The sequence below is a fragment of the Mustela lutreola genome, chromosome 7 (genome assembly GCF_030435805.1).
Source record: "Mustela lutreola isolate mMusLut2 chromosome 7, mMusLut2.pri, whole genome shotgun sequence".
Taxonomy (NCBI): domain Eukaryota; kingdom Metazoa; phylum Chordata; class Mammalia; order Carnivora; family Mustelidae; genus Mustela; species Mustela lutreola.
In genome coordinates, this window is record NC_081296.1 from 86,211,338 (window position 1) to 86,230,991 (window position 19,654).

At 34.8% G+C, this 19,654-nt stretch overlaps 1 protein-coding gene across 5 annotated transcripts in view; it reads right to left on the bottom strand.

Annotated features, from left to right (window-relative positions):
• PRKD1 (protein kinase D1) overlaps positions 1-19,654 on the bottom strand; it is a 336,833-nt gene that overhangs the window by 68,622 nt on the left and 248,557 nt on the right. For 3 of the 5 annotated variants that reach the window (XM_059181822.1, XM_059181820.1, XM_059181823.1), the window contains 3 exons: positions 14,175-14,306; positions 12,797-12,957; positions 3,694-3,717 (listed from right to left, as the gene is read on the bottom strand). In XM_059181822.1, coding sequence (XP_059037805.1) covers positions 3,694-3,717; positions 12,797-12,957; positions 14,175-14,306 — 317 coding nt within the window. The remainder of the gene's footprint in view (positions 1-3,693; positions 3,718-12,796; positions 12,958-14,174; positions 14,307-19,654) is intronic. The other 2 variants (XM_059181821.1, XM_059181824.1) reach the window with 1 other exon arrangement.

The window sequence follows — 19,654 nt, forward strand, 5'->3', positions numbered from 1 at the left end:
TCAGGCATGAGTTCCTTTTAATACAATGCTTATGTAATTAAATGTGAGTCAGTAAATGTTATCAAAGTAATAGCAGTTTGTGGCAAATTATTATTTAGAAAATATGCACCCTTAATAACAAGTTAAACTGAATATTATCTAACTTTCATAAAAACTAAAGGATGCAAAAGGTGAGGATATAAAACAGTCAAACACAAGGAAAACGTTTGGAATTAGCAACTTATTTCCTAATAATTTCTGTAAGGCGATCTGAATATTAGGAATTACCATAGGACTAGACTAGAAGCATTTAATTTTACCAAAAATAGATTCTCTGTAGAGCCCTTTAACTTCAAAGCAATAATAGCAAATGATTCCTGAAAGATATTTTAAAATAATTTTAAAACTTTAAAGTCCCCTACTATTATTGTATTATTGTTGATGTGTTTCTTTGATTTTGTTATTAATTGGTTTATATAGTTGGCTGCTCCCACGTTGGGGGCATAGATATTTAAAATTGTTAAATCTTCTTGTTGGACAGACCCTTTGAGTATGATATAGTGTCCTTCCTCGTCTCTTATTATAGTCTTTGGCTTAAAATCTAATTGATCTGATATAAGGACTGCCACTCCTGCTTTCTTCCGATGTCTATTAGCATGGTAAATTCTTTTCCACCCCCTCACTTTAAATCTGGAGGTGTCTTCGGGCTTAAAATGAGTTTCTTGGAGGCAACATATAGATGGGTTTTGTTTTTTTATCCATTCTGATACCCTGTGTCTTTTGACAGGGGCATTTAGCCCATTAACATTCAGGGTAACTATTGAGAGATAAGAATTTAGTGCCATTGTATTGCCTGTAAGGTGACTGTTACTGTATATGGTCTCTGTTCCTTTCTGATCTACCACTTGTAGGCTCTCTCTTTGCTTAGAGGACCCCTTTCAATATTTCCTGTAGAGCTGGTTTGGTATTTGCAAATTCTTTCAGTTTTTGTTTGTCCTGGAAGCTTTTAATCTCTCCTTCTATTTTCAATGATAGCCTAGCTGGATATAGTATTCTTGGCTGCATGTTTTTCTCGTTTAGTGCTCTGAAAATGTCATGCCAGCTCTTTCTGGCCTGCCAGGTCTCTGTGGATAAGTCAGCTGCCAATCTAATATTTTTACCATTGTATGTTACGGACTTCTTTTCCCAGGCTGCTTTCAGGATTTTCTCTTTGTCACTGAGACTTGTGAATTTTACTATTAGGTGACGGGGTGTGCGCCTATTCTTATTGATTTTGAGGGGCGTTCTCTGAACCTCCTGAATTTTGATGCTCGTTCCCTTTGCCATATTAGGGAAATTCTCCCCAATAATTCTCTCCAGTATACCTTCTGCTCCCCTCTCTCTTTAGTAAAGTTCTTAAATTTTGAAAATTCCATAAGACCCAACTTATTTTTTAAAACAATGTATCATCACTATATCTTGTGACTGCAAAGGACAACACTGTCTTAAATTCTGCTTCATTCTACTAAAAGCAGTGTGGGAAAAGACAGCAAAAGCACACAGGAAACTGAAAATATGCTTTCACCGCAGATGAACAGAGGATTAATCATATATAAAGATTCTCAGCAACCAATAAGCAGCTCAACAGAAAAAAGATAGGCAATTTACCACAGGTGAAATACAAACGGCCAATAAATATATGAAAAGCTGTTTATCCTCCAATAAGGAAATAATATTTAAGCACAGAAATTTTTCACCTATCAAATTAGTAAATAAAATAAAACAAAACAAAACCTTTTAAAATACTGATAAAATCTATTGTCAGGAAGAATGTAAGGCAGTAAAACCTTTCATACACTGTACTTCTCAAGATTATAAAGTTAAACTTTTACAACTTTTTGAAAATCCCTTTGGCAAAAAATTGTATATAGTCTTCAGTCCATTTGGCTTCTAAGAAGATAACTTACTAAATACACTCAACAAATGTTGACCGGAAAACCTACTAACACTTTTACAAATGAACAACAAAAACATACGTATGCTTATTTCAGCTATGTCTAAAATAAAAGAAATGAAAACAAACTACTCAATAGGAGAGATTAAGAAAATTAATATATATCACTGCATTATAACACCAGGAAGCTTTTACAAAGACATATATACTATAACTATTTGTTTGTACATTGGCCATTTATGCAAGCTACATAAAAGCAGAGAATTTAAGTAATTTTGTATGCTTTCACACTCCAGAGTTATAAACCTAAAAGTGTTAATTGACCAGGACACGAGCGTGGAACCGTGACCAGGTTTTTATAATAATTCTGCAACTTACACTTACTATCTGCAACTTACACTTATGCATCATTTTCTTCCAAGGCAAGTATAAAGACAAAAGTCTGCTATCTTTTCAACAAACTGGATATAAACAAGTTCAAGAACAACAGCTTGTGCTGAAAATGCATCTTATTTGCATCAGGAGCCATCTTGTGAAAGCCTAGTGGCCTTTAGGTTGTATAACTTTCACATAAAAGTAGACTATCTCCCTCAGTCCCTTAGATAATCTTTCCTGATTGCAATGTAGGAGAAAGAAGTGAAAAAATGCTTCTTGTTCTTCTTTAGCTTCATTCCCAAAGGACAGTCTGAAGGGAAAGATACTAATTCCCATTTCAAATTATGTCTGGAAGGCATTGTAAATTACACAATTTAAATTTGCAAGAATATAAAAAAAATTACCTAGCTTTCACCCTGGACTTTTCTAAATAGGGCATGTTTTGCCCAAACACAGAAATTTACTATTATTGAAGTAGATTTCTTCACTTTATAATCCTATGAATCAAGATATCTTGACTTCTCAATTCTATTTAACCTAGAACACGTTCTAGTTGTGTTTTCATTAGCTTCCTTTGTTAGAGTTACTTTAACAAGACCATCTAAGAATGGACACTAATAATGGTATTTGAAATTTATAGTCTCTTGAGAAAAATAATATGTCAATTCTCAATTTGCCAGAAGTAAGGAAATAAGGAAAACTAAATATTAACATGTCAATTGGTCAAAACAAGTTATCATAATAAAAGCACCCTTGTATACTCTGCTTTAACATGTGATCTAAATGCCTTTCCCCATATCCAGGCTATCAATTGCTTAAGATAAATAAAAGGCCAGTTTTGGAGGGGTGGGGGCTTAATTAAAAACTCAAGGATGAAAATTTGTGAATTTTCTAGATATAATTTCTTCTTGGACTGAGACCTGATATATCTATTTGCATACAATCCATTTAAAAAATAACTAAATAGAATGTAACAGATAATACATTAAGGATTAAAAGCTCCTTTCTTAAAAAAAAGGTAAGTTCATCTTCAGGCAGTTCTTGTTGTATACCTCACCATGCCAGCTAAAACATGTGTGTGTGTTGGGATGGTGGCCTCACTCTGCATGGTTCTGTGGAACCTGTCTTCAGGATACAATTCTAATATGCACGCATTTCAGTTAACATGCTACTGGTGAGGTGCATGCTGACTGTATTCTGTTCTATTCTCAACTTGCCTTTTCAATTTCCTAGAAAAACCTATGGGCTTTCTGCAGTTCAACAGGTTGGATTCTGAGCTAAACTCTGACTTGATTACTCTCACAAAGTCAATGTAAATAATTGTCTGATGTCAACCTATTAGCATTATGCTGGTTTGTAAAAGATGGGGAAGCATATTCCTACTGTCAGGTAGAATTAGTACCTACCTCAAAGCCAGGACTCACAGGAGACTGAAACATGAAGTTGGAAGAGCAAAAAACAGGCAAAGATGCAGAATAAAGGGGAAAAAAGAGAAGAAAATGATGTTATTTGAAGAAAGCAAGGCATGTTACCAGTAATATTTTATATAGATGTATTTTTAAGCAAAATATTATACTAAATAGCCTTTAGGGTCACAGAGACATCTGAGTTGGAAAACACTTTTTAACATTTAAATGGAATTATGGACACTAAGCCAAGACTGCAGAAGCACAGTTTACAATTGTGAGTTGGGAGAGGTGAAAAAAAAAAAAAAAAAAAACCTACTTGTTAAGATGTCAGTGATGAAAGACAGCTCCTTCACCTTGTTGAAAATAAATTATAGTCAAAATGAAGCATTTTTGACCTTTACGGGAAAGATTAGATTTTCTTCACAATAATTCATCCTCTCAATGGGAAAAGAATGAAAAAGGTCATCAAAGTAATCAAATGTTACATAGTTGTTATCTGCCTGCTGGCGAGAATAACCTGATGAATAATCGGTATTAGTCAGTGGTTTACAAACCTGGAAAGTCCAACAGTGGGTTAAAGTTTTAATGAGAGAAATATGCCTACAGTGCATTCTTTGCTCATCTTAAAAGTCTTTGCTGCATATCACTGTTTTCTGTCTGATTTCATTCAAGGTTGAAGTACAACTCGAAAAAAGAAAGGTTATTCTAAAAAGTTGTTTTAAGAGGAATAGCAATGAAAAATAAAAGAAACTTGGTTAAGTAGACCTACATATCCTGTATTTACACTGAATATGTTGTTTTCATCCCAAATCAAAACCAAAATACAGCTGACTCTTTTTCTTAACAAAAAGGCATGGCCATTGTTTTCTGAACCTTGATATCCTATTCAACAATCAGAGACATTGGGAAGTAGTGGACATTTAGATTGAGGTTCAGCTAAGATTTACTGTTACCCAGTAATATCTGCTATATTTCTAGATTGACATGATGCAAGTGCAGAACTCAGGGTTAATAACTGCTCGTTTGAACAGATTGAAACAGACTACTGGGGATGTTAGGGAAGAAGAACTTCCTCTGCCTTATGGTCCTTCTAGCTGGACTTAGAAGCAAATTGACATGAAGAGATTAACAGGAGAAAATCAAATTTAATAGGAATACATATGAAAAATCCACACAGACTTGAAATTTCAAAAACAGTGAGGAAACATGAAGCTCGTATGAGTTAATGAAGGGGGTAGAGTTTGAGGATATGTAAAGGGAAGAAGGTCTTTGGGAAGAAGGTTTTAACAAGAAGGTGAAGGGAGATGTCTGGAAAAATAAAGCTGCCCTATTATGCAGATAAGTTCCTTAGGTAAAGGGAGTCTCTATTAATAGCTCTCTTCCTGTTACAGGCTCTCTTTTCCAATGTAAATTTAGGCAGTTGTGGGGGAGGCCTAGAACTTTTCCTGCATCTGTTGGGTTTTGATTGCTTTTAACTCAAAATAATCTTTATGCCAAAGTGGCCCATCTTGGGAAAGCCTGCCCTGTGTCCCTACAAGATAAAATTATAACCCTGTTTGTGTGTACTTTTATGGAACATTTTCCTATAGAGATGGCAAAGCTTTCTTTTTGGGAGAGGAACTCAATTTTTTTAATTTCCAAAATAAGGTGTTATCCTTATGCTCCTCAACATATCTGATATGTAAAGTTCATGATTTTCTTCTCATTTGTAAGCTCTGAATACCTTTACTCAGGGCTCTCATCAGCATTCAGTTTTGGCTGAATGCTATTCAGCTCATGATATTTGAAGATGATCTATGCAACATATGTTCATTTATTCCTCTAAATTACTGTTTCTCAAGGTGCATTCTGCCCCCAAATAGGATATCCCTAGGTATTATGAGAAAAAGGGATTCCATACTTGAGTTAATTTAGGAACACTGATTTCATTATTCCAAGATTTTTAAGACCCATAATTGTTCTTAATAAATATTACAATGTCCAATACATGAATGAACTGAGAAGGACTTCCCAGTATTGTCTGATCAGGATTTTTTTTTTTTTTTTGGCAGAGTATTTGATAGGACCATTACTTTAAAGAAAATGTTGGGGGAGAACACACAGCTCTTTCTACTTTGCTATCAAGGTAGAATCACCAGAAACACATGATGATAAAGATGAAAGATAAAGAGAGCTGCCTATTTCTTTAGTAGTTGGCTGTAATATTATATATAGAACTAAATAATGGAGAAATATTCCATGTTCATGGATAGGAAAATTTAATATTGTAAAGAAGTCAGTTCTTCTCAACTTGATCTAGAGATGTGATGCAATCCCAATCAAAATCCTAGCAAGTTATTTTATGGACATCAACAAAGTAATTCTAAACTTTAGGAGGAAAGGAAAAACATCCAGAATAGCATAATAGCATAATATTAAAGGAGAAGAATATTATTGGAGGACCGAGACTGATGTTACTTGACTTCAAGTCTTTCTATAAAACTAGAATTATCAAGACAGTGTGGTACTGGTAAAAGAAGAGACAAATAAGATCAATGGATCAGATTAATGAGCCCCAAAATAGTCCTTTATAAATAGAGTCACCTGATCTTGGACAAAAAAAAAGGCAATACAATGTACAAAAATAGTTTCTTCAACAAATGCTGCTCAAACAACCAAACTCCACATGCAAAAAAAAAATAATAATAATAATAATAATAATAAAAACTCTAGACACATACCTTACACACTTCAGAAAAATTTAACTTTAATCATAGATCATGGACCTTAATGTAAAACACAATACTATAACATTCTTAGAAGAAAACATAGGATAAAACCTACATGACTTTGGATATGGTTGTACCTTTTGAGATATAACACTGAAGGTACAATTAATGAAAGAAACAAATGATAAGTTGCACCTCATTAAAATTAAAAACTTCTGCTCTGCAAAAGACACTGTCAAGAGAAGTAAAAGACAAGTCACAGACTGGGAGAACATATTTGCAAAAGACACATCTAATAAAAGATCATTACCTAAAATATACAAAAACTCTTAAAACTCAACAATAAGAAAAACAACTTAATTTTAAAGATGGGCTAAAAACCTTAACAGACACCTCACCAAAAAAGATATAAGCAGGGGTACCTGTCTGGCTCAGTCAGTAGAGCATGAGACTCTTGATTGCGGGATTGTAAGTTCGAGACCCATGCTGGGCATTGAGATTACTTAAAAATCTTCAAACAACAAAAAGAAGATACAAGCAGATAGCAAATAAGCATTATGAAAAGAAGCTCCACATCATATGTTATCAAGAAAATGCAAATTTAAACAATGAAATACAATCATACACCTATCAGAATGGCCAAAGTCCAGAACAGTGACAATACCTAATGCTAATAAGGATGTGGACTAACAGGAACCCTCATCCCTTGCTGGTAGCAATGCAAAATGATACAATCATTCTGGAACACTGTTTTATGGTTTCTTATAAAACTTAACATACTCTTATGATCTATTAATCAAGCTTTTTGATGCTTACTCAAAAGAGTTAAAACTTATGTCAACACAGAAACCTATACATGGATGTTTATAGTAGCCTTATTTGTAATTGCTGAAATGTAGAAGCTACCAAGATGTTCTGTGTTCAGTGCATGGATAAATAAACCATGGATACCTAGACAATGGAATATTATTCCATGCTAAAAGGAAAGAGTTCTCAGGCTAAGAAAAGACATGGAGAAAACTTTAATGCATATTACTAAGTAAAAGAACCCAATATGGAAAGGACACACACTATATGATTCCAACTATGTGACTTTCCGGAAAAGGCTAAACTATGGAGAAAATAAAAGGAACACTGGTTAGCAGAAATCAGGTGAACATGAAGAGGGAAGAACATGTGGAACACAGAGGACTTTCAGGACAGTGAAAGTACTTTATATAATATCATAATGTACTTTATATAATATCATAATGATGAACAGACAATTATACATTTGCCCAAAAAAAGAACGTACAGCAAGATCAAACACTGAGGTGGAACTTTGGGTGATTATGACGCGTTAGAGTAGATTCATCAGTATTAACAAAAGTACCACTCTGACAAGTGATGTTAATAATGGGAGGGGCAATGCATGTGCTGGGGCAAGTGGTATAAGAGAAATCTCTGTATCTTTCTTTCAGTTTTGCTGAAACTGCTCTAAAAATGAAGTCTAAAATATTAAAAATATTAAAAAGCAAGAAACAAAAAAAATGCTTGTACATATCTTTCTATAGAAAGACACTTAGAATCTTTCTATAGAAAGACACATATAGAAATATATGTGTCTATAAACTTTTCTGTTGAATATAAACCTAGGAGTAGAACTATGGAGTCACATGATACACATATATCCAGCTTTAGAAGATAAAGGCCAACCATTGTCCAAAGCTGTTGAACCAATTTATATCCACACAGTAGTAGTATATGTGAGTTCCAGTTCCTCCATATCTTCATCAATACTTGCTATTGTCGGGGTTTTTTTTCAATGTTAGACATTCTGATGTAGAACTATTTCACTGTTGATTTAACTTTATTTTATATTTTTAAAGAGCTTTATCCACTTATTTGAGACAGAGACAGAGACAGCGATAGCACAGGAGTGGGTAGGAGAGAGAGAAGCAGGCTCTGCAGTGAGTAGGAAGCCTGACATGGAGCTTGATCCCAGGGCCCTGGGACCAGGATCCAAGCTGAAGGTAGATGCTTAGCCAACTGAGCCACCCAGGTGCCCCTTGTTTTAACTTTAGACTCCTTATAACTAATGAAGTACATTATTGGTTGTGCTCTTTTATAAAGTGCTGTTCAAGTATTTTTTGCCTGTATCTTTTATCTTATGCCTTATCTTTATCTTTATCTATATCTTATCTTTATCTTATGCCTTATCTTTAAATCGAGTTGTCTATCTTCTAAATTTTTGTAGATGTTCTTTGTATATTCTGAATATGAGTTTTTTATAAGATAGATAACTTGAAAAGATCTTTTCCCATTCAGTGACTTGCTTTCCACTCATTGGTATTTTTTGCTGAAAACAGTTTCTTAATTTTAATGATCTCCAATTTTTCACTCTTTTCCCTTTGACAACAATCGGGCTGTCTGCTCCACGGAGAGCCTGCTTCCTCCTCTCTCTGTCTCTGCCTGCCTCTCTGCCTGCTTGTGATCTCTGTCTGTCAAAAAAAAAAAAAAAAAAAAAATATATATATATATATATATATATATAGCTTTCCAACCCCAATTTCTTGTAGCTATTCTTCTATGTTATCTCCTTGAAGCTCCCAGTCTACCTGGAATTAATCTTGTATATGGTGTAAGGTAGAGTCAAGATTCAAGTATTCCATATAGATAACCAATTGGTCCCAGAAATATGTGTTGAAAAGACCATCTTTACTCACAGCAGTGATATCCTTGTCAGAAATCAGTTGGCGAATACATACATACAGGTAGTTTCTAAACTCTCTTTATTCTATTTGATTGGCTTATTGTTCTGTTCTTGTATAATACCACCTTGTTTTTTCATACTTAAGCCTTGTGCTAAAGACATCTACATTGTCTTAACTGTGACTTTATAATATGGAAATTCTCCAGCATGTTTCTACCTCAAGGGTTCTCAGCCTCAGTACAACTGACATTTGGGGCCAGATAGTTGTTTGTTGTGGGGGCATGTTGGGTGTATTGACCTCTCTGTGACTTCCTTCCTTCTGAGACATTGGTACTTCAAATCCTGATTGCTTTGGTAGCTCTTGGGTACCTCCAAGTATTATTTTGTTCTCTTTTCTTCTGTTATGTTTTATTCAGCTTTTATAATTGTCCCTTGTAGGACACTGATGAGATATAAATAAACTTCTTCATAGTTCTGAAAAAGATCAACTTTTTGTCTAAGACTAAGTCTTGTAAAACATGGTTTCAATTGGTTTTGACTTTTCCCAAATACCACAAGAACATTTGTAAATTAAAACAAAAAGATGAAAAAAATGAGTAAAACAGACAGAAATGACAAGATCATCTAACCCCGACTTCTACGATTTTCTTAAAAACATATAAAATGGATATCATCTTATTAAGTATACTTATATATAATGATAGAATATATTAATGTATCCTACTTAAGAACCTGTTGAGTTTTTCTCATTTCCTTCTAATACTGGTGATGATTTACTAAAAGGTATATACCCCTGTTGAGTTGTTATGCCATAAACTGACTGCATTTTGGGTCTTCCTAAAAGAGGGGCTGCCTCATGGTTGTTATAATGAACAGTTTACTGCCAAAACTGGTGACAGACAGAGCCTGTCATATGATCTATGTTGTTATACTTTTTTTTTAATCTTAGCAGTAATATGAAAATCTGAGATTCAATTCATGTGTCAAAAATTAATAAATTAATAGAATTACCAGTGTCTTCATCTGTATGTGAAATGATGATTTTATAGTCAAAATAATCCATCAACAATGGACAGGAAAAATCATTTTCTTATGTTTGAGAGAAAAATCTATACACTTGTCATGGCATAATTGCAACATGGATGAATAATGGAATTAATAAGCAATGCTTAAAAAAAAAAGCAATGCTGCAATGCCATCTTTTTATCTTGGTCATTGTCTTTTTCAGAAATGGAAAAATATCTTTTATTGTATCTATTACTAAAAGGTTTTATTATTATTGCCATAATATTACTTTTGATTAGACATTTACTATAAATTTTTAATTGCAATTATTGACCTTTCATGTCTTGCCCAGGGATAAAGAGGGACATAATCAGTGTACTCCAAAATGCCTGGGTAGGGTGGTTTTGTCCCTACATAAAGTAGGTAAGGCATGACCATGACCCAAGACAACCAGAAAATATGTGCCCTCTCAAAGTGGGCCAGTGTTGGCTTCCTTTCTCAGGTATTGGATAAGAAGAAGAGATAAATAGGTATACCATAAGGGCACAAAGAGCTTTGATACGTGTAAAACATGACTTTTCAAATAGTGTCACAAATATTACTTCCAAAGTCATTGCTCATTTAAAGGCTACCTGTCGGGCATTTTATAGTACGTTATGAAAATTTATGATAATAGTATCTTTCAAAGTATTTTATGGCTCCAGTATTTTCTCACCTCACAAATTTCTAAGTTGGTCACAATCTTATAAGCCTCTTTGACAGACATGGTTAAAAACGGATTTTAAAAAATACATTAAAAAAACATTTTAAGCATTCTACTATAAGAATTTCCATTCAGCAATAAAGCACTAATGAATTTCAAGATTTCGTGCAAAATATAGCTTGTAATCAAGTAATTCAAATGATGAAATAATTATTTAATTTGGTTAAATAAAGCAATTAAATAATTTGATTTAAAAACCCATGTTAAAGACTATAGTTACGTAACCTAAATTATATTTACATATAAATTATATATATTTATAAATATATACATGCATATAATTTAAATATGTAATTCAATTTATACTTATAAAATCTAAATTATGTGTGTAATGTTCTATATTATTTATATGGCTGTATGTGTATGTATATATATAAATGTGATAGATGTATATGTATATATTATAAAAAGTTAACATAGATCCAAAAGAAGGATCTTCAGCATTAATCATCTAGATTCTAATCTAGTCCAAAAACAAATGGCTTTAGAGCTTTAGATTTCTTGTGGGATGTTAGATAAAATTTTAAGAACTAAAAATAATATACAATTAATTTACAATTTTGCTTCTTAAACTTATTTTTAAGTATTCTATAAGCATTGTCTCAGTGACTGACTTAAAAGTGAGAGTAACTGCTATAACTTGAAAAATCACTACCTATAAAAATTAAAACTAAATCAAGGAATTTCAGAATTGGGAAGCTGACATGAATTATTTGAAAAAGTAAATAGCTTTTGATTTAAGCATCTTCCAATTAGACTATCACTGGTTTCCATTAATGCGACATTACAGGATAATATCACACACATACATTTTGAATAGTTACCAAACATAAGATATTCTTCTAGTTAATGGCAGGATTAAGTACTTGCCTTCCCTCAACAGGTTTCCTTCATGAAAGACAGACTGAAAATACAACAAGGTCTCAAAAGAAAGTCTTGGGAAGACAGACTATAACATTTTCCTATTTACCAAAATGGGCATTCATTTGGGCGATATGTCTGGTTTATGCTGTAACAAAATTTAAATGATATAAAGATCACAATAAAACAGTTTCCAAACAAGGGACTCATTGATACACCTTTTTTAAGAGATGTCTTCAAAATTTATTGCCTCTTTCTACTCCAAGAAGGATGAATTTAACCTTAATGTTGTAATAATTTTTAATGTTTTTCTTTAATTGATTTTTATAATAGCTAGATTATAAAAAGTCTTTGTAATACTCTTTGGGGCACATGGAGTAAATATGGGAAATTTAATGTCTCACACTGTTAGCTTATGTTCTTATTTTAAATAATTCACATAATTACCACAATTTTTACTTGGTTTTATATGTTTGGAAAAATCCAATTTAACTGTCTTAAAAAAGAATATTTAAGTGATATCCATATGATAAGTATTTTTAGAGCTAATGGAAATATTTAACGTATTCAAGTCCAATTTTTCTCTCAGCATTTGTCAATCAGTGTCACTCTGACAATATTCCAAAATGTATGCTAGTGATGCCAAGACGTTAAAGACTTTCCTATTTTCATAAGAGCAAATTTAAAATTTTCTCCCAGAATAAATATTCAGCTACGTCACAAAGTACTCTAATCATCTTCGGAGAAGTACTTCTTTTATCTCTGGTTTCTAAATTCCAACAAACTATGTTTTGCAATAGTCACACATGAATTTGTGCTGCTCTGGCCTGATGACCACGATGAAACCTCACATATCTCTAATTGCAGGAGGCTCACAGATAAAAGCAAACTCAAAGCTGTTGGATATTTGATGAAGCACTGACCAACCTATAGCACAGGCCCTGAAGAAACCTAGTCATTAACACCCTGGCTGTGTCCTCCCTCCCAGGGCCCTGTCTTGATTGACACTGTTATCACCCTGGCCCACAGGTTCTTATGTAAAAGGATAAATGGATAAACAGGAGGCTGTACCAGGAGAGGCTCCTCAGGGGCGCTGGTGGAGAGCTCAGCAGACGCCGTACGGACGGTGCTGAGCCCAGTGAGGGAAACGTTGGAGAGCCTTCTCCTCCTCACGCCACTGCAATTGTTGGGGATTTTAAATGCACATCTCTTATGGTAATTTAGACCGCATCCTGGAAAGAGAAAGTAAAAAATGATTTTTGTTCAACCATAAATTAAAAGCTCTTCTAGTATTAAATTGTGCATTTTTAAAAATAGTACTGTTTCTTGAGGCTATTTGGAAATTCAAATTTTCTCTTGAGCTTTTTCTGATCTCTTTTCACATTTTGTAAATAGGGTGGGTTTTGAATTCTGATTGTATTGGACAAGCTCAGCATCTACTCTAGTTACCATTTTAAAACAAATGTTCTTTGATAGAATGGACTTGGGTTCTGAGGGATCTAGCAACAAAAACCCAGAGGGATCACTTGAGGTGCATTTTTTTTTTAAAGATTTTATTTATTCATTTGACAGAGAGAAATCACAAATAGATGGAGAGGCAGGCAGAGAGAGAGAGAGAGAGAGAGAGAGGGAAGCAGGCTCCCTGCTGAGCAGAGAGCCCGATGCGGGACTCGATCCCAGGACCCTGAGATCATGACCTGAGCCGAAGGCAGCGGCTTAACCCACTGAGCCACCCAGGCGCCCCTTGAGGTGCATTTTTAACTGCCACAAGTTTGAATGTGAGTGGATACATAAGGGAAAGTTAATCAGAGTGCATCACACTTTTGAACTACATTGATTTGAATCCCTGGTTCACAATTTTTTGTCCACATGACCTTGCAAACCTCAGTTTTGCTATCTATAGATAAGCCTAATAACCATGTAGAATTAAAATATGTAGAATAACTTACGTGGTAGTTTCCACAAGGTAGATAATTAGGAACACACTATTCTTTTCAATATTCCCACTATTCATTGTTCACATGAGAAACAGGGGTACAAGCTCATCTGCCACTCTATAGCTGAATGACCTTGCATGGTTTGATGAGCCTCCTAAATCTCTGCTCATTTCAACAAACATTTATTGAATGTCTACTAATCCAAATTCTGACTAAGGATGCAGAATTTTTTTTTAGTTTGTTGCCAAAATAACACAAAAGAAACATAGCTACAAAATATGGGGGAAACGGTATGAGTGTCAAGTTTCCTGGATCAGAGCAAATAGGCTGAAGACAGGAAATGTAAAGAAATGAACAGAACAGAATCCATGCACCCTAAAATTGCTGGAAGACATTCAAGGGAAAGAAGACATTATTGTACAGGACACAACATAAGCAGAGGGTACAGTGTAAGCAGATAGCTCGTATGTTCCCACATGTGACTGACGTGACTGGGGAAGGAAAGACCTTACCTTCACATTTAAGGCCTTGACGCACCAACCCCCACAGCATTTCTCCACAGTGATCACAGAAAGCTGGAGCTCTGTATGAATGAACAAAAAGAGCGTGGGGACGAATCTGAAAGTCTTCAAAGGTGGCAGAAGCTGTAGAAATAGTAAGATCAATAAGTGAAATGGATACTCTGATCTGTAGGTAATTAGCATACAGGATAATTAATATGCAAGTATGGATATAACGCTCTGGGCAAAGTCAGGAAAAATAAGATGCAACGGTGCTTGGCGTTAGCCGTGAGATTCCATTCTTCCCACCCATAGCTTTACCACTGATGGCACAGCATAGCCTCTCTTCTTCCTACAAGTCAGGGCACTTTGAGAATAGGTAAAATGGGTAAGAAAGCATGAATCAAAGGACAGTTCAATCAGATTTACAAATACCAGATGTTACTTTAAAATATTTTGCTTTTTCTTCCCCAGAAAGGCAATCAAAAATACTAATGAAAAAAAATTTGGTGGATTGAATTCGACAGATCAGAAGATGGGATAGTTGAATATGACCATGAAAACCTACATCAGAAGAGTGGGGCCCCACTGGAAGACAGATGAGAAATCTGAGCATCTTCTTCTTGGGGACATAGGGTTGTTTGAACTCTTAGGCGATATAAAAGACCATTTATTATGACCTAAAATTAACTAAGCAGCTTCTTCAACAATATGTAAGAGGGACTTAAATACACACTCTGGTGAATTCCAATCCACTCCTTAAGAAATACACTTAAGCATCGTGTTGATGATGTGGGGTTACTTTTTGTTATTGGATATTGCTACTTATGGTACTTCTGCAAAGTACTAAATTTCATTACTCTTTTAAGTTATATTTTTCCAAATGATATTTTTTATGGTGTTTCAAAAGTAGTTTATGGTTTTTATTGTTGTTCAAGTCAAGAAAGATACAGAGAATTGAAAGTTAAAGACCACCCACCTTCCCAAAATTCTAACGGTCAAGAGATATATCTTTCTGGATTTATTTGCATATGTAGGTTAATGCTGAGCTTACCCACAGCTGTCCAGGGAGAGCTGACAAGGGAGGGAGAAGAGCTGAATGCAGCTTTGCTATTATTCAAGTGGCACCTCACTTAATCATCATGAGCGTCAGTTTCCCAGACATAAAAAGAGATCTGGCTGATGGTAACTTCTACAAGCCCTAAAAGTTTACACTTCCATTAAAGTTAGGATCATGTGTACTTGATTTCATGAGGTTTTATTCAAAGAGAACTTGGGAGGAAAACATAGGCCTTAAATATATTGTTCTACTCTGCCCCTCTCTCTTCCTTCTGGTTGCTTTCTTGCCTTAACTTTTTCAAGACACCTCTGTTAAGCACCTTCAGTGTTGTCGATGGTACAAATGGGGATAAAGATCTAATGACGAGTAAGACATCTCTACAGAGCCTACCCAACTAGCAAGAAAGATAGGTTAAAAACAAACAATCCCCCTCCCTGATAATAAGTATAAAATGACTCACAAGTTTCAGAGAAACAGTAAAATGTGGCCTACTATACTAAAGAGAACTAAAACTACAACCCATAGATGTTCTGGCTCCCAAATCACTGTCCTTCTCATCATGCCAGAGTTACATTTTGTCTTCCCTATCTCCACCCAAAGAGTTATGTCCAATAGCCCAATGCTGTGGGGAATAAATATGCACTGTTTTCCCACTGCTGCCTTGGAGAGCAGGCTATAGACTAACAAATCACTCACTGAGTGTACTTCGGAAGTGCTTACCTTGTTAACTCAGGTATGAAGGTATCATAGAGTGCATACTGAAAATGTAGGCCATTCACCTCTGCTAGGTAGGTGTCCAAAATTATGAGGACAACTCTGAGGGTATCACGTCCCTCAGGGCAAGTGATAACAGAAAGTTCAGGAAGGTGCATCACTTCCAGCATAAAGAATATTACTGATGGTTCACAGGACATACAACTGGACCATAATAGAAGAGCAAAAAAATTTTAATGGGTTGATTGTTCTTTGAGCCTTGAATAAAAGCACTTTATTCTAAATTAATGTGCTTTATTGTTGAAAATCAGCTTATTAAAATTATGAATTTTACCCAGTTGGAGAGATAGTTAAAATAACAAGAATAATTAGGATTTCTTGAGCTCTTAATATATATTGAATATTATGCTAAGAGATTTAAGTATGGGAAGAAGAAGCTGACCAAAAAACCACCAACAACCACGTACCAACACTGTCTACATGAAGTTTTGACTAGTGTTAATATTCTTTATAAAAAGGATATCAACTGAAATAAGTTTGAGAAATTGCATACTATGTTTCTCACTTCAAGATTCACAATATTATAGTCAATGCCTATCAGTAAAGGAGCATGATTTGGGTACCAATCATCTACTTTTGTGGTTTGGTCAAAACACATCTAATTTGGGGATGGTAAATTCTCTTTAAAACTGAGCTCTCTTACTTACAGATAAAATTTATTTTTAAAATATCAAAGAAAATACTCTGTGCAGATCATTAACTCCTTACCTCTTCTTTCCCCTACCCCTAAAAAAGTTACCCCTCAGGACCAAACAACTATGATGATACTATAATACCAATTAGTTAATAATTATTGTGGCTTTCAAAATAAGGAACATCAGTATTTGAGAATACGAATACTAAGCTGTGCACTCAGATATTTTTGAATTAATCAGAAAAAATATAAATAATTTACCTGAAGATTTTCAATGACCACACTCCTCCACCCCACCAACCCCATTTATGTCGGGTAAGTTTATTTTTTTCACTTTTTGAAGGGGATTAACATTCATAAGCAGTTAGCACCCTTGACTTATGTTTAAATGCCATTTTCTAAAGTTCAATTTTAATATTCTCCTGTTAATTTTAGAATAATTAAATACATTTTTAAAATAAAACTACCAAGTGTGGGGAGGTTTTACATCCATTTGAAATCAAAGCACAACATCCATTCATTATGAATTTACCTGTTCTGCACCCTGGGGGAAATCAGCATTAGCTGAGAGTATGCATGCCATCTCGTCTAATCACAAAATTGCACTTCAGAGATAATCACTTAGCACAGGAAAACAAAGTGAATGCTGTAATTCCATTTCACTTAAGTTTTGGAATCAAAATGGACAGATAAGAGTACGAATATTAAAGTGTCTAGAGACTCTAAGAGAGGAACAATGTGCTATCTGTCAGTTTGTCATAATCAATCAACCGACCTAAATTAAAAGCATGTGACAGGGCTACAAACTAAGCACAATGGGCCCCTTATACTGGTATTTGTGTCTCTTTGATTTGCTCTATTCAAAATCTATTGTTATACACCAGTGTGCAGGAGAGGAGAAAATGACATGCTTTCCTTAGTCACTGAGCATTTGAAACAGGTAATTGAGCCAAAAACTCTAAAATAATCAGTAGTTCTTTTAAGATTCATTATGAATTGTTGCACAAAATGGAATAAACTGTTTGGTTAGCGGTACAGAAGAAATGAGCCTTCTGAAGCAAAATAAATAATCTCTGGAGGTCAAAATTATTTGCATAATAAAATAAAATAATGTCAGCTCCTCCAAGATTTTCAGTAATTTTTTTTTATTGATAATTTTGGCAATTTGGGAGAACCATTAAGTCTTTTTTTTTTTTAAGATTTTATTTTATTTATTTGACAGAGAGAGAGAGAGACAACTAGAGAGGGAACATAAGCACGGGGAGTGTGAAAGGGAGAAGCTGGCTTCCAGCTGAGCCAGGAGCCCAATGGGATGTGGGGCTTGATCCCAGGGTCCTTGACCTGAGCCCAAGTCAGATGCTTAATGACTGAGCCACCCAGGCACCCCAGAAACATTAACCCTTCCTGGCATCAACAATTTGGGACAGATATAAGAGAAAAAGTTAACACATTGCAAGTATCATCTCTTTCCATTTTTAACAAGCAATCTATGAAGTAGATATTATCATCCCTACTTTACAAAGGAGAAAACTGAGTCTCAGAGAAATTAAGGAGCTGTCCTAGGTGAAATAGGATCTTGATTCAGTCTTCCCACCTGAACCATACAAATTCTTTAAGCTGCTCTGGATCAAATTATCATATTTCTCTGACTACTAAAAACACTATGGACTATAAACTGCACATTTATTTTATTAATCACTAGAAAAGATTTTTTAAAACTCGCTATTAGATATAACACACTAACCTTGTATCATGCATCCTTATCTCAGATGCAAAAGATACTGGAAGAAAAGGAGTCCATGTAGTAACCATAGAATGGAATTAATTCCAATTATGATTAACTGTCCTTTCTGCATGGACTCCATTTTTTGAAAGCCTTCTGCCTCCAAACAAATAGGAATCAACAATAACTCGTTTTAAAATTGTCACAAAATCAAAGGTAATACATCACTAACAGCCCATTGGAATTTTGTGTCCACGTGATAACCAGTGTTGCCGGTTATGGCCAAGAGCAAAAGTTTTTTAAAGCTGTTAAGATTTGTTGTAGATAAATTTGCCTTTTCTTAACCTCCAGAATATTGCAAAGAGCTTCTGGATACCATTCCCACATAAAAACACATACTCATCAGTTTTAAGGCTAAGAAACCATTCTGTCCTTTAACATCCTATCATTTATCCAGACACACATAATAGATATACACAAATCATCCTCTGTTCTTTGAGAGCTTCCATTGGTAGAATGATGACCCCTCGCAAATCAGTTTATTGCATTTGTGAATATCTCAAATTAGTAGAAAGATTTTTTAATTTTTAATACTGAGACCCAAACACTCCTTTGTAACTTCGATATGGTCCACATCTTTCATAAATTAGCTCATGGAGGCCAAGTGGTCCTAATATCTTCAAGCATGTAGTTGACAGACACTAGTTTTATTGACATATCTACAACCTACTATGTAATGTCATACATGTTTGAAATAGAAACATGACAAGGAACTGTATCTGTTGTTGAGGGTTCAAAGTCAAAGTGAGGATGACAGATCCATAAAAATCATAACAGAAAATGCAGAGAAAAAACACAAAAGAAAGGGTGACTAGAACTGCCTGGATCTGTCAAGGAAAGCTTCCTCAAGGACAGAAACAGAAGAGGACCGAAGGATGAAGTGTACTGTATTGTGAAAAGTAGAGAATGGGACTAAGAGGGAACTTTTTTTTTAAAAGATTTTATTTATTTATTTGACAGAGAGCGAGATCACAAGGAGGCAGAGAAGCAGGCAGAGAGAGAAGGGGAAGCAGGCTACCTGCTGAGCAGAGAGCTGGATGAAGGGCTTGATCTCAGGACCCTGAGATCATGACCTGAGCCGAAGGCAGAAGCTTAACCCACTGAGCTACCCAGGTACCCCAAGAGGGAACTTTTTTTTTTTTTTTTAAAGATTTTATTTATCTATTTGACAGAGAGAGACACAGCAAGAGAGGAACACTACAGAGGGACAGTGGGAGTAGGAGAAGCACGCTTGCTGGAGA